The following is a 14,180-nucleotide window of genomic DNA, read 5'->3' as shown; positions in this document are numbered from 1 at the left end:
ACCTATTTCTGATTGAGGCTCTTTAATTTCTTGTGCAATTAAACACTGCTGGTGAAATTCTTCATCAGAAATTTCCGGAAAAATACAATGGAACCAGCAGTTTTGAATGGTTTTCGGCGATACACTATTCCAAGCTGCACGGGCATACATGATGGCGTCTAGCAGAGTTGGTTTATAGGATCGCTTTTCCTCAACTGCAAGCAAATAATTGCAAACTAAAGCTTTCCGATAATGGATTTTAAAAGCCTGAATTATTCCTTGGTCGAGTGGCTGAAGCTTACTGGTAGCATTGGGAGGAAGAAAATACACTGTGATTGCTTGTAACCCTTCTACACGTGGGTGAGCACGGCAGTTGTCTATTATCAATGCGATCCTGCCGGTAAGTTCAAAGAATTAGTTTACTGCTCGCTACCGGATGTGTTTATTCACCACCCGCGCATCTATTTATTTGCCATCTGGAATCATAATTGATACAAACTCGCATTGATGCCTGCGGGGTAAGTAGTCTACTCAACATTAACTTGCTTTAATAAATACTCTTTGTAACCCATGCTAGTGAAAGGAGTGTCATTTGCACTCACAGTCAATGTACATGTACATGTACATGTATTTTCGAAAACATTTATTGATCTTTATCTGCGAGATACTGTCATATATTAACCTGGATATAATACAATCTTGGTTATTTTGCACCTAACACCGCGTTATGCGTGAATGGCGGGTGCCTGAAAGCAATCGGTGGATGTTTCTCTCTCACTCTCTCGTTTGTGATTTTCTTTGATCCATTTTTCAATCTGATAACATATTCAAACCTCTGAGTACAACCAAACATGATTTGTTTTTCAATATTCACATCAATTATAAAAATGCGTAGTGTGTTATCTGACATAAGTGATGCACACTACAGTAATGGATGCATACGCTACATGTGATATAAGGAGTTCATAGATATATTTTTTCTTTAATAAATTACTTATGATGATAAAAAAGGAATAAATGATAACAACACCAGGTTAGTTCATTTCATTTTATTATCAATTAAGCGTTTTGTTTATTTTATTGTAACATGCAGTGGGAGGGGATTCCAGTAAACACCAGCAAGAGACAGGAGTAATGCTCAAGGACATTTTTAAAATTACCGGTTTTTATGAACCCGGATATCTCGGGACACGGTTATGTCGACGATTTTTTTACACCCCCGACGTAATCGAGATAACCGGGTTTGACTGTACTTATAAGGTATTATAATTGGCAATGTATTCAAAGCAGAAATAATGTTTAACTAACATGGTGGTGTCCTGTAGGCTTTGGATAAAAACTGCTAATTAAATGTGTACATCAATTAATAAATAAACCCATAAACTGGCATTATTTTGTTTTGTTTTGTTAAAATATCTGCTCCATAAAAACTGCTTAACAAGCGAGGAGTAAATGTTAGTGGCATGTTGCCCATGGTGACCTAGCTTTTATGATAAATCTAATTCAAAGCAGGGAACCATGGATCCATTTTTTGAACTTGAGAGAGGGCTATACCAGCCATCTGCAGTTTTGTTATATAGTTTTTAAAAATTTAATTCGACTTAAGAACCCATTTGTGTGAATGCTGGTGTTTGAGTACACCCAAACTAAGTGCCCCATCCTCCCCAATCAGAATTTAAGCCAGCAAGGTTCCAATTTATATCATGAATACTGAGCTATACTTGTCACAAGGCAAAAGCAAACAGACATACAAATGGATTGATGACAAAAAGATACTACCAAGAAGCTTAAACATCAAAATGTGGAAACTCTAAAATGTTGGATATTATGAATTCATAAGATACCTTTTTCAAAAAATCGGTTCGGATCGGAAGCATTCCTTTCAAACCTTTCCAACTTTGTCAACAGATCCTCTCTCTTTAGTATCAGTTCTGTCACCTTCTCCCACCTTAATATGGCCTGGAATAGAAAGAGAACATTCATAAAGATAAAGCATACCTGAAGATGAAGAAAGGCAGCCTTTAAGGGCTCAGATCAATATCGCTTTGACAAGGTTTACTTGCATCTTTCAGATCACAGAATACTCTGGAGATGTCCTGAATGCAGGACAGTATAAAATATGAGAATGTGAGGCCATATATCCACATAAAAGTACCTAACAACAGGCTGTATATCCATATAAAATTACCTAACAATAGGTCGTATATCCACATAAAAGTACCTAACAACAGGCTGTATATCCATATAAAAGTACCTAACAACAGGTCGTATATCCACATAAAAGTACCTAACAACAGGCTGTATATCCACATAAAAGTACCTAACAACAAGCTGTATATCCAAATAAAAGTACATAACAACAGGCTGTATATCCACATAAAAGTACCTAACAACAAAAAAGTAACTGACATGCTACTAGTCAAAAGTTTTATCCAGGGATTCAAGATACATCCAATTCTTCTGTTTTACTGACAAGTATTAAAACCATCTCTGATATTCTTAAGAATCTCCATGATAACAAATTTGGTAAAATAAATTATTTTCTTGCATGACTGAGTTAACATATTAAGCTGTAAGCGTCCATTATAATTTTATATTATGGCCACTGACTTCAACCAGGCATCATGGATAGAAAATCATTAAACTTGTCTTGATGTCAAGATATACCAATATGCAAAGTTTTAAATCAATAATTTAATACTGTTTCATAAAACACCCACATTATTTAACTAGCATCATTAAATGCTTTCATTAGATATATTCAAAAACTGGATTTGATAAAAATCCATTCAAACTTGTTTGTGTTCACATGCTCATAAGTCAAAGCAATTAAAAACCTTAAGCCAAAACCTTTGACTTTCAAATCAATGCCAAAGTGCTGGCAATCAACTTGTTCATTGGAAAGCTAATGTTATTGTTGTTTTGGGTTTAATGCTATTTTTCATTACAAGACAGGCTATATATAGTGGCCAGTATAACTGGTGGAGGAAAAATTTAGAAAAACCCTGGTAAGAACCAATGACCCAGGGGAAACTACTGGCAAGCCTTCTCATATACCCACTATGGCTGAGTCGCAGACTGAAACCCATTCAGACATTATAGGTGTGATGGGTAAAGGTGAGTATTTAGATCACTCAGCCATCCAAGGCTGCTCATTGGAATGCTACTAAAGTCCAGTCTAACCTGACTTGTATATCAACAAGATGCTATGTTCCTAAGCTCAGTGAAGTACAAAAATGCAAGCAATGATTTGACTTGGTTCTAACACCAAGGCCAATTAAATCTGGTTTTCAAAACTCCTTCACAACAATGTACATATCTTGGTGGTTTGATCTGCATTTTTTGTATTCAAAACCAAATGAAATATTGCAAGAAGTATTTGATGAAAACCCTCGGTTAATGCAATCAATCATGCAAGAGTAGCTGTGATTTTAAATCTGTAACTATAGTGCCATGTTGGAAGTCAGATGACTACCACTGTCTTATTAAGAACCTGTTAAATATTGCTATAATAGTGGTTAGTGGCAACCCCATGATGATGAAACCATCTGTCTGGAAATATAGCCATATAAAGATTTTCAGGATGGTTATTCAATTTCAAAACAATGACACCATTTTCATTTCAGACCAACTACAAATAGTGAGAAGTGCTTTAGTGAAAACCTTATGACCAACAAGTCAAGAGAAGTAGTGACATAAAGGCCATCACTGATCAGCACAATTTTATATAGGACCAACTAGAAAACCCAAGAAGACTTTTAGTGAAATCCCCATGAAGATATGACAGTCTGCTCAGGATGAATAGCAATAACAGGATTTTCAAGATGGCCACCATGGTGGACATGCTGGATTTCAGATATGAAACATTTTCATTGAGGTCCAACTCAAGATCATATATTTTTTTATTGAAAACTTAATGTTTATATTATTATGAATTAAGAAGTATTAAAACAAGATTTTCAAGATGGCCACTATGGTGGACATACTGGACATCAGATCAACACCACTACATTTAAAACAAACACACATTATAATAAGCCTCTTGTTGAAAATCCCATGCTGGCATAACCATCCAGTCAAAAGGACTAGCAATAACAAAAGTTTCACGATGACCATCGTGGTGGTCATACTGGACAAATAATCAGCATCCTTTTAATTTATGACTAACTAGATGCCATAGTAAGCATTCTTGTGAAATCCCCATGCTTGTAAGACTTTCTGTTTAGGAGGAGCAGCAATATAAGATTTTCAAGATGGCTGCTGTGCTGGCCATATAAACTCTCAGAGTCGCCCCCCTTTCATTCATGAGCAACAAGACATCAATAGAAATCGTTTGGATACAAATCCATTCTGATATAAGCATCCACTGAGAAGGAGAGGCAATAACAAAACTTTCAATCTGGCCACTGTGGTAGTCATATAGGCTGTTAAGCAATATCATTTTTACTTAGGACCAACCAGATCTTGGAATGAATGTGTGTTTAAAGATTCATGCCAATTGTGCAAGTAGTTGAGGAGGAGGATTAATGATAACAAACATATACTCATGGATGTATAATGAAGGGACACATGATGGACAACAGACCATCTATAAGCTTTCTATGACTATGACCAGATGAAACAAAAACCTAGTCACCATCAACATAACTTCAAACCCCCAACTTGAGGGCTTTCTATTATAACAGCAATTGTATACAAATCTGTCTGAAAGAATACAAAATAAAAAGGTGAAATGAACTAGGTCAAAATATCTCTCATATATGAATATAAAACCAAGAAACAATTTTCTCGTCATAGCACATACAAGCACAAAACACTAAGAATGTAAATTATTTTCATACAAAGGCTCCTTTCCATCAGTATGACAATTTTTCATAGTTGAATTTCAGGTGCATTCTGATAGGCAGGGATAATAAACTGTACAAAACAAATTTCTTGATGTAAATTAATTACAATATCAGGTACTGTAGTATTGCTAATTTTCATTGATTTCATTGTTGCCCTAAACCAAGAATTTAAAGGCTCAACACACAAAAAAGCCACATATGAAAGATAGAAAGGAAGGAAGAAGTATAAGAAATAATACTATAAATGAAAGTTAGTTTTAATACTTATTCAAATCAATTCTTTATTCAAAATTTATTCTTTATTCAAATCAATTCTTTATTCAAGTGAAATAGTTGCAGAAAAGTTAAAATTCTTGTGAAAGCATGTTTAATTTTATCCATGCATTCTTAGTCCAGAAGCACAATTAATAATGAAACACTCTATATATACATCAATCATTATGGATTGAAGCTCACACCTCACTGATTTTCAAACAAAACCTATGAATCAGCATCATGTCAACCATGTCTGCTGGTATACACAAATGTTTGTCAATATTTCTAAAATTGTGGAATTAAATAAATCTAGCATTCTCAAAGCCAGTGGATAATTAGGTCCAATCTTTGAGACATTTTGCAGGAGCTGCAATGTTATATTCTGCATGAATCCAAATGATTTTCAAGGCTTTAAGTACAGTCTAGTGGTTGAAGTTGGTGTATAAATGAAGCAGGCTCAATGAAAGGAGTGATTCATTGTTTTGCAATTTAGTTGACATCTTTGCACTTTGATGGGCTCTGAATACATAAATTGCTGACACTAATTGTTAATTACATCAAGCAAGGGCAGCTGATCAATTGTTGGGTTCATGCATGGAATGAAATTATCCAAAACTACAGGGGTCTAAGCTGAATTTTATATTCTTCACCTAATGTGTTAACACCACAGTCATTAGAAAGTAATCGATGGTTCAATGTGATGGACATTGTTTTACAGAAGAGATCATACACATGTACTGTAATAACTGATTAGCTTTTGTGTTGTTGGCTGCATTGGCTTCTTTTAAAGTTCAGCTTATGTGATTTATCTTGACAGGTGTTTCATTTCTACTCATGCACTATAATATTGTTTAAACCAATGAAAATAAAGGATACTATAATATGATAATAAAAAATGTATATCAATGAAAAAGGTACAAATAAATATTAATAGTACTACCTCACTGAGTTTGTTGTAGAATTCATTGCAGCTGTACTTTATTGCCATGTCCAATTTCTGAGAGTCAGGCATCTCAAGATTCTTCCACACTCTTTCCAACCTCTCTTGGGGTGTCAGGGGTGCTTCCATCTCACTCTAACATGTCAAATTATGTAATACAATAATTTCCATATTTGGCAATAATATACATTGTTATAAATACAAGTAACTAGTCCCTAAGAAATCCTAGATATATGATGCATGTTATTTGTTCCCCAATAGGTTTGAAATGAAAAAGTGAAAGAGACTTTTATGACATTTACAGTTTCCTGTAGATGTGATTGGAATAAAACTAACTTTTCTGTGATTTGATGGCAGTTCAATACAATTCAAGAAGATTATCCTAATCTGCATCAATTTTAGTAAATGAAAGCTGGCCAAAAGTGTGCACATTAAAGAAAACAAAAAACACAGGAAAGCTGGCCAAAAGTGTGCATATTAAAGATAAAAAACACACATGAAAGCTGGCCAAAAGTGTGCATATTAAAGAAAAAAAACACAGGAAAGCTGGCCAAAAGTGTGCATATTAAAGAAGAAAAAAAACACAGGAAAGACTATTAATGCTAATTTTTTTAAAGACTGCTTATACCATGTACATTTTTTTTTCTTTTTTAGATTTGGCTTATAACATGTAATGTCAATCGAGGTGTTATTGGTCAACATGTATTAATAGAAAAACAATAAAAATATTTAGAACTATTTATTGCAAGGTAGTAAGTTATAACTACATTATCATATGTAACATCTGACCTCTTCCCACCTATCATTTTGAAATATGACAATCCTCCAATCATAAGAAAGGTTAAAAATGTGATTTGTACTAAAACTGGTGACTTTGGCAGCACTTCTGGGATTCAAACAGTTACTTCCAAAACTGTAATATTGCATTCCCAGTAAAAAAATATATGCTTGATATTGCTTAAGAATCTGACATGGTAAAGGTCAATTCTTGTTCTATTTGACTGAACATCTAATCTGTCTAGTCTGGCACCTACACTGTATTTCTTTGTAGGTGATTATTAAATACAACAGTCAGGTTAATATTTCAAGTAAATTAAGATTGTAATGAAGATAAAAACCACTTCAATTGATATTGCAAATGATTTAGCAGGTATTCCTGACAAAACTGCATTGATAAGTTGTTGATGACATTTGGAATATGTTTAATTAATGAATTCAGAATCATACAAATTTGCCAGTACTCTACATTAACCCTGACCACTGAAAATACAATCTTTTCACCAACATTTTGTTTATTATTATTATCATTATTATTAATTAAATATATCATTTTAAAAAGTCTCAAATATCTCATCACTACACCTCATCAATACTGTTAATAAAACAGTGTAATACACATCATTAAGAAGTGCCGAAAAGTTTATAATAATCCTTATCTTCAGACAATCATGGACAAGTAGTTTAAGCATAGCTGAATCAGATCCTGCCTTTTAACATGTATGATGTAATAATTTCTATTGTTGTACTCATGTTAGTAAATAGCAAAACAGTAGTGACCTTTCTGGCTTTGTTGACATCAGAAATGACTGTTAATCTTTTTATTATGGTGTTTATTTAAACATTTCTGAAACCCCTTGATGCAATTTATTCATTCTTAACAAGAATCATGAATCACTTTTCCATCTTGCAATATCACTATAGCAGACACGATATTAATATTTTCACCTAACTCATCCAGTATTATATTCTATAGCTTCTACAGCTTTCTATCTGCTAACCCTGAATAAAAATTTCAGTGAAAAATGGGTAAGTAAAGTTTCAGTGAATAATAGGTAAATAAAGTTTCATTGAATAATAGGTAAAATAAGAAAAGAAAAAGTGAGAAGAACATCAGATATAAAATCTATGCAGGAGGCCATCAAATTCTACAGCTTAGAAATGGCAAAAGGCATTCCTATATCCGGCCTCCTCATCCCACAATAGGCAATATTCACTGGTCAACAGGGCATGTATCACGATACATTGCAGGGTACATCACCTTGTACTAGAGTATGCATCAGTCAAATTGGTTGGATATACTCAGAGCTCTTTGAAACATGGGTAACTGAGCATTCTGTATGGCACATTCCACCAGCAAGAATAGTATAACTAGTAATTGATGGTCACAGTAGTCATGTCAAGTTGAATGTTGTGAGAAAATACAGCAAAGCATAATTCTCTTTGCACTTCCTCCACAAAATAATAATAAAAATAATAATGACTTTGTATAGCGCCTAATCTTTAGAAGCTCTAAGCGCTTTACAACATTAGACAACACCTGTAAGATAAAAACATATAATAATATTATTACAAAAACAAACACCATAAAATTAGAAAAACGTTAAAAAAAAAATAAAAAACATGCTTAGAATATTTCAGGTAGGAAACATTATTAGGTCTTTAAGTTTGTTCTTGCAGTCGAAATAAGTGAGTTTTGAGAGCCCTCTTGAATGTCATCACTGTGTCTTTGTGTCTAAGTTCAGTGGGCAATTCATTCCACATTGCTGGGCCCTGGTATGCAAAAGAACGCTGTCCATATGACTTTGTTTTCATAGTGGGAATAATGAGTATACGATTGTCAGAAGAGGAGCGTGAGTATCTTGCTGGTGTGTACACATGGGTGAGATCGGATAGGTATGTTGGACTAGAGTCCGACAGTGAAATATAGCACAGAGAACAAATTTTGTGTTTGATTCTGGATCGAATGGATAGCCAGTGTAGGGTACAGAGCAGCGGGGAGGTATGCTCTGATCGTGGTACTCTAAGTATGATCCGAGCAGCTGTGTTTTGAACTTTTTGAAGTTTCTGGAGTAGATATTGAGATGAACCAGACAGAATTGAGTTACAATAGTCCAGTCTTGAAAGTACTAATGAGCACACAAGTGTTTTAGTGGCATCAACTGAAAGATATTTGTGAATTGAGCTGATGCTTCTCAGCTCAAGATATGCAGCCTTGTAATCTTTCTGCTATCCAACGCAGAGAGAATGTCATTAACTACTTTTAGAAGAGTAGTTTCAGTACTGTGGCAAGGGCAATATGCAGATTGTACATTGCTAAAAAGACTGTTTGAATTCAGATGAGATACAAGCTGGGATAGAACAAACTTTTTTAAGATTTTTGATATGAATGGGACATTAGAAACTGGGCGGTAGTTCTTTAAATCGTTATGGTCATGCAACACACAAACTACAGCCACTGACAGGGGGTGTTTCAAGCCTTTGAAAGAACATTACAAAAGAGAAAGCAAACTATTTATGGAAGAAAATCCAGGCAGAGAAGAAAGTAGGCTTGCATTTGGCAAGATTTTGGTAAAGTTTATGCCAAATTTCTTTGCTCATCATTTACCCTCTCCATCCTTAAGTCAAATGATTTGGCCCCATCACTTGTTGGAAATACAGAGATGAATATAGATACAACAGAGTCCACAGCTGTATCCAATGTGGTAATTCAGCACAGCCACAATGATCTACCTGGAACATCACCAGCAGCAGCTGAGGGCACAGGAACAGCTTCTTCATTACCAGCAGAGACACCAGTAACAGCACCATCACCAGCAGCAGAAATCCTAGGATCAGCCCCAACTCCAGTAGCTGAGGCCCCAAAAATATACCCACCACTATCACGAATGGCCTTTAAGTACAGCCCTTGAACAATTAGATGAGGACCCTGGAGTATCATTAACAACATCTGCTGTTGAAGAAATTTGGAAAAAGTCCATTTCTGACATGTTTGACAGCTTAAAAGAGTTGTGGTATCAAAAGCAAAGAAAAGAAAAACAATTGTTTATGCAAGTGCCTTCACAGAGGATGAGTGGCTGCACCAAGCAAGCAGAAGAAAGGAAAATGACTGAAGCAATGAAGAAAAGGAAAAGGATTCATTTGTTCGCCATGACGCTTGTAATGTGACTTGAATTTGGCACCTTAAATCTACTCATGCCTGCTTTCTTGAATTAAAGCAAACTAAATGGATGTGCAAAATATGGATGTGCAACCAGTCAAGCTCAAAGAACGAACTTCAATTCTTGACATAATGCATCTTTAACTACTTTTCACATTATTTTGGGAAGAATTAAAGCCATGGTGGATTTGTGTCAGTGTTACTGACTCAAATTTGAGTCCTTGCCAGAATACGGGAATATGTGAAAGTCTACCTAAAAAACTGCTAAGATCAAGCAGTCCTCTTAGGTTGAAGTCATGAAGATTCAGATAGCATTCAAATCTGACTTTTCTGTGTGCTATTTCGTTTGGGACAAGAAACACCATATTTAGAAGCAAGCTTGATATTTGCATAGTCCGAGTTTCCTTTGACTCTGTATCTGGCCCCTATAGGCTGTAACAGGGTCTGGCCCCTATAGGCTGCTACAGGGTCTGGCCCCTATAGGATGTTACAGGGTCTGGCCCCTATAGGCTGCTACAGGGTCTGGCCCCTATAGACTGCTACAGGGTCTGGCCCCTATAGACTGCTACAGGGTCAGAGTTGGACAAGTCTTCTTAATGCTAGGCTTGCTGGCCAAAAATGTACCACACACTTTAAAACACCCTATCATCTCTGAATATAAGACTGTTGACAAGCTCTGCTTTCTTTTGTCTCATCTCATGCAACAGAAGCATTAAATCTCTTTCTTCACTTTTCAAAGGTAATTAATTTGCAATAATTTTTAATCACTAAATCATTGATTACTTAAAACATTTTACCATTTATCACTTTTTCCCAAGAAAATGATTTAATTAATCATCCATTTAAAGACCTTGATGCCAGGATGCTTCCTTGATAAAGGTGTAAATTAAATGAGTGCTTTTTGAGAAGTTGTGAATAAAAAGTGTGAATGAAGAATACATAACAGCTGACACATGACAACGCATCTCAGATGATGGGCCGTATCATAACTTCATCTGACCTTACAGATATTTAAGGTACACAGAGGTCCCCCTGAATTCCGAATCACAGGTTTGACTATTTTGCTTGTAAAATAAACGAGCAATGCATAACAGCTGACATAGAACAGACAATGCATGACAGGTGAAGGGCCATATAATAACTTCACCTGACCTTTTATGCAGATAAGATACATAGAGGTCCCCCTAAATTCTAAACCACATGTTGGACTATTCTGGTTATAAATTTTTTACAAAGCTGTCAAGGGATAATACTGACAGAGGGTACAAAAATTATCAGAGAAAACTAAGCAGCTGGATTTATGCTAAGAAAATAGGATCAACAGATAAACACAGTGATATTTTTTTAAACCAGTATTTACCTCTCCTGATGGACTATCAAAGTCAGTTTTACTCATAGTGGTTAAAGTGGTCACCTTAGAAAGACGAGACTGAGCTGCATCTCTGAAAGTACAAATAAAGCCAAATGTATATGCTGTATTAAAAGTACAAATAAAGCCAAATGTATATGCTGTATTAAAAGTACAAATAAAGCCAAATGTATATGCTGTATTAAAAGTACAGATAAAGCCAAATGTATATGCTGTATTAAAAGTACAGATAAAGCCAAATGTATATGCTGTATTAAAAGTACAAATAAAGCCAAATGTATATACTGTACTAAAAGTATAAATAAAGCCAAATGTATATGCTGTATTAAAAGTACAAATAAAGCCAAATGTATATGCTGTATTAAAAGTACAGATAAAGCCAAATGTATATGCTGTATTAAATAGATCTTCCAATTATTATCAACATGCTGACAATTTGTGACTTGATAAAGATGTCTTTTTCTTGTTAGAAGAAAGTTCCAATATGAAAGTATGCAATCTCTAATAAACAAAATGCAGCATTGTCTTTGTTGTAGTTTAAAAATAGTATTCATTCATTATGGCGAACATTTCATATAATTCTTTCAGTTTATCTAATAAGCACACTGGTATTGTTACAAAGTACATGTAATGAAGAGATCCATTTTCTATATTGCTCATATCAACAAAATCCTTATTTATATTATAATCCTATATGGATAAATTTGGTAATTTGCAACTAAAAACCATAATTTATAGAAATAACATCTAACAGAACATGAATATAACAGAACACAAATAAAGCCAAAAACATTCTGCAAAAATTTCTACTGAAAGTTTTTAAAATTAATCTTGGCAACTCATCTTGATGCTAAGAAAGCCAATAAAAGCTAAAGAATCCCTTATCATGATGAAATTGTTTATCTATACTGGTAGTAAGTAAAATATTTATATTCTTCATATGGTATTATTCAAGGATTATATAGTAAGCATAAAAATAAAAGAATCATTAAAAGAAAACAGTGCTTAGTTAAAACCCTAATTGCATTTGTGTTTATTTTGGTGCAATCCTTAACAGTCGCTTGTCAAACTGTGAGAAGGGTTGGGGCAAATCATATCAATCGCCCTTTCAAGTTATAAGGAGGGTTGGGGCGAATCTTATCAACTGCCTTTGAAACTGTGAGGAGGGTTGGCACACACCTCATCAATTGCCTTTTAAACTGTAAGGAGGGTTGGGGAAAATCTTATCAACTGCCTTTCAAATTATAAGGAAGATTGGGGCAAATCCCATCAATTGCCTTTTTAAACTGTAAGGAGGGTGGGGGAAAATCTCATCAATTGCCTTTCAAACTGTAAGGAAGGTTGAGACAAATTTTGTGAAATGCCTTGCAAATTGTAAGGATGGTTGGGGGCAAATCTGATAAAATAGATCAAAGTATAATCTGTTGTGGACAAGATTTAATTAGCTTTTACCAATGGTGTACATGGACAAAAATAATACTGCTAATCACAAAGATAAAACACCAGATCTTATGTACAGATGGTCTTTGCTATATAAAACACCAGAGCTTATGTACAGATGGTCCTTGCTATATAAAACACCAGAGTTTATGTACAGATGGTCCTTGCTATATAAAACACTAGAGTTTATGTACAGATGGTCCTTGCTATATAAAACACTAGAGTTTATGTACAGATGTCTTGCTATATAAAACACTAGAGTTTATGTACAGATGGTCCTTGCTATATAAAACACCAGAGCTTATGTACGGATGGTCCTTGCTATATAAAACACCAGAGTTTATGTACAGATGGTCCTTGCTATATAAAACACCAGAGCTTATGTACAGATGGTCCTTGCTATATAAAACACCAGAGCTTATGTACAGATGGTCCTTGCTATATAAAACACCAGAGCTTATGTACAGATGGTCCTTGCTATATAAAACACCAGAGCTTATGTACGGATGGTCCTTGCTATATAAAACACCAGAGTTTATCTACAGATGGTCCTTGCTATATAAAACACTTGTTATATGTTTTAAAGGTAGGTTTTCATTAATTTCTAATTTCCATGGAAATAAAATGTATGCTATTAAAGCTGAGACAGAGCTGTTACATAAGAAATTTTACAATCAACTTGACACAGTTCATTCATTATGAGCAGTTCTGACGGTCCATGGGAAAAAGGAATTGCTGACAAACATGTCTATTGCACATGGTTCCCGCACTTTTCTAAAGATAAATTTCCAGGTCATTTCCAGGGTTTTTCCAGGATGAAATAAATTTTTTCAAGGTTCAAATATGACCATTACTGAATGGAATTAAAATACATTTTAGATTATAAAATAAACATTTTTAAATCTAAAGATGTTCCTCTTTCAAGACTCTCTAAAACATCTAAGTCAGAAAAGATGATCATGCACAAAACCAAAAAATGTATCACACAAAACAAGTTTGACTATATTCCTATAATTTGGCAAGTAAAGTCATTTCAATGTGCAGAATAAAATCTCTAACTTTACTTTGCTGCCATGCTATATGTTGCTATGTGGAAACAACATAATGAACATAAATTAGTTCTATTTCCTTTCAAACCTTTAATTCTAAAGAACTCTAGGGCAATATGTATGTATGTATGTATGTATGTATGTATGTATGTACGTTAAACATTTGCTATCACAGTATGAAAAAAACAAAACAATAAAAGCAAAGTATTATAATCTTATCTTGTAATTAAAAAGTTTAACCCTGAATTTATCTGTGCCAATAAAATCCCAAACAAGATTTTTCAAACATAAACTCCTTAAGATGACTTGATTAAACATTATTCATTTAAAAAAAACATAGAAAAGGGTTGATTTAAATTTTGAC

The 14,180-nt window shown here is 34.3% G+C and overlaps 1 protein-coding gene across 3 annotated transcripts in view; it reads right to left on the bottom strand.

The window, feature by feature from the left end:
• LOC149800628 (coiled-coil domain-containing protein 87-like) overlaps positions 1-14,180 on the bottom strand; it is a 136,902-nt gene that overhangs the window by 16,894 nt on the left and 105,828 nt on the right. For all 3 annotated transcript variants that reach the window (XM_089954623.1, XM_089954625.1, XM_089954624.1), the window contains 3 exons: positions 11,319-11,400; positions 6,022-6,156; positions 1,824-1,938 (listed from right to left, as the gene is read on the bottom strand). In XM_089954623.1, the coding sequence (XP_089810749.1) occupies positions 1,824-1,938; positions 6,022-6,156; positions 11,319-11,400 (332 nt within the window). The remainder of the gene's footprint in view (positions 1-1,823; positions 1,939-6,021; positions 6,157-11,318; positions 11,401-14,180) is intronic.

The sequence above is a fragment of the Sinohyriopsis cumingii genome, chromosome 4, assembly GCF_028554795.1.
Source record: "Sinohyriopsis cumingii isolate HCF-2022 chromosome 4, ASM2855479v2, whole genome shotgun sequence".
In the NCBI taxonomy this organism is placed as follows: domain Eukaryota; kingdom Metazoa; phylum Mollusca; class Bivalvia; order Unionida; family Unionidae; genus Sinohyriopsis; species Sinohyriopsis cumingii.
Note: the sequence above shows the minus strand (reverse complement) of the source record. Positions and strands in the feature narration are given on the sequence as shown.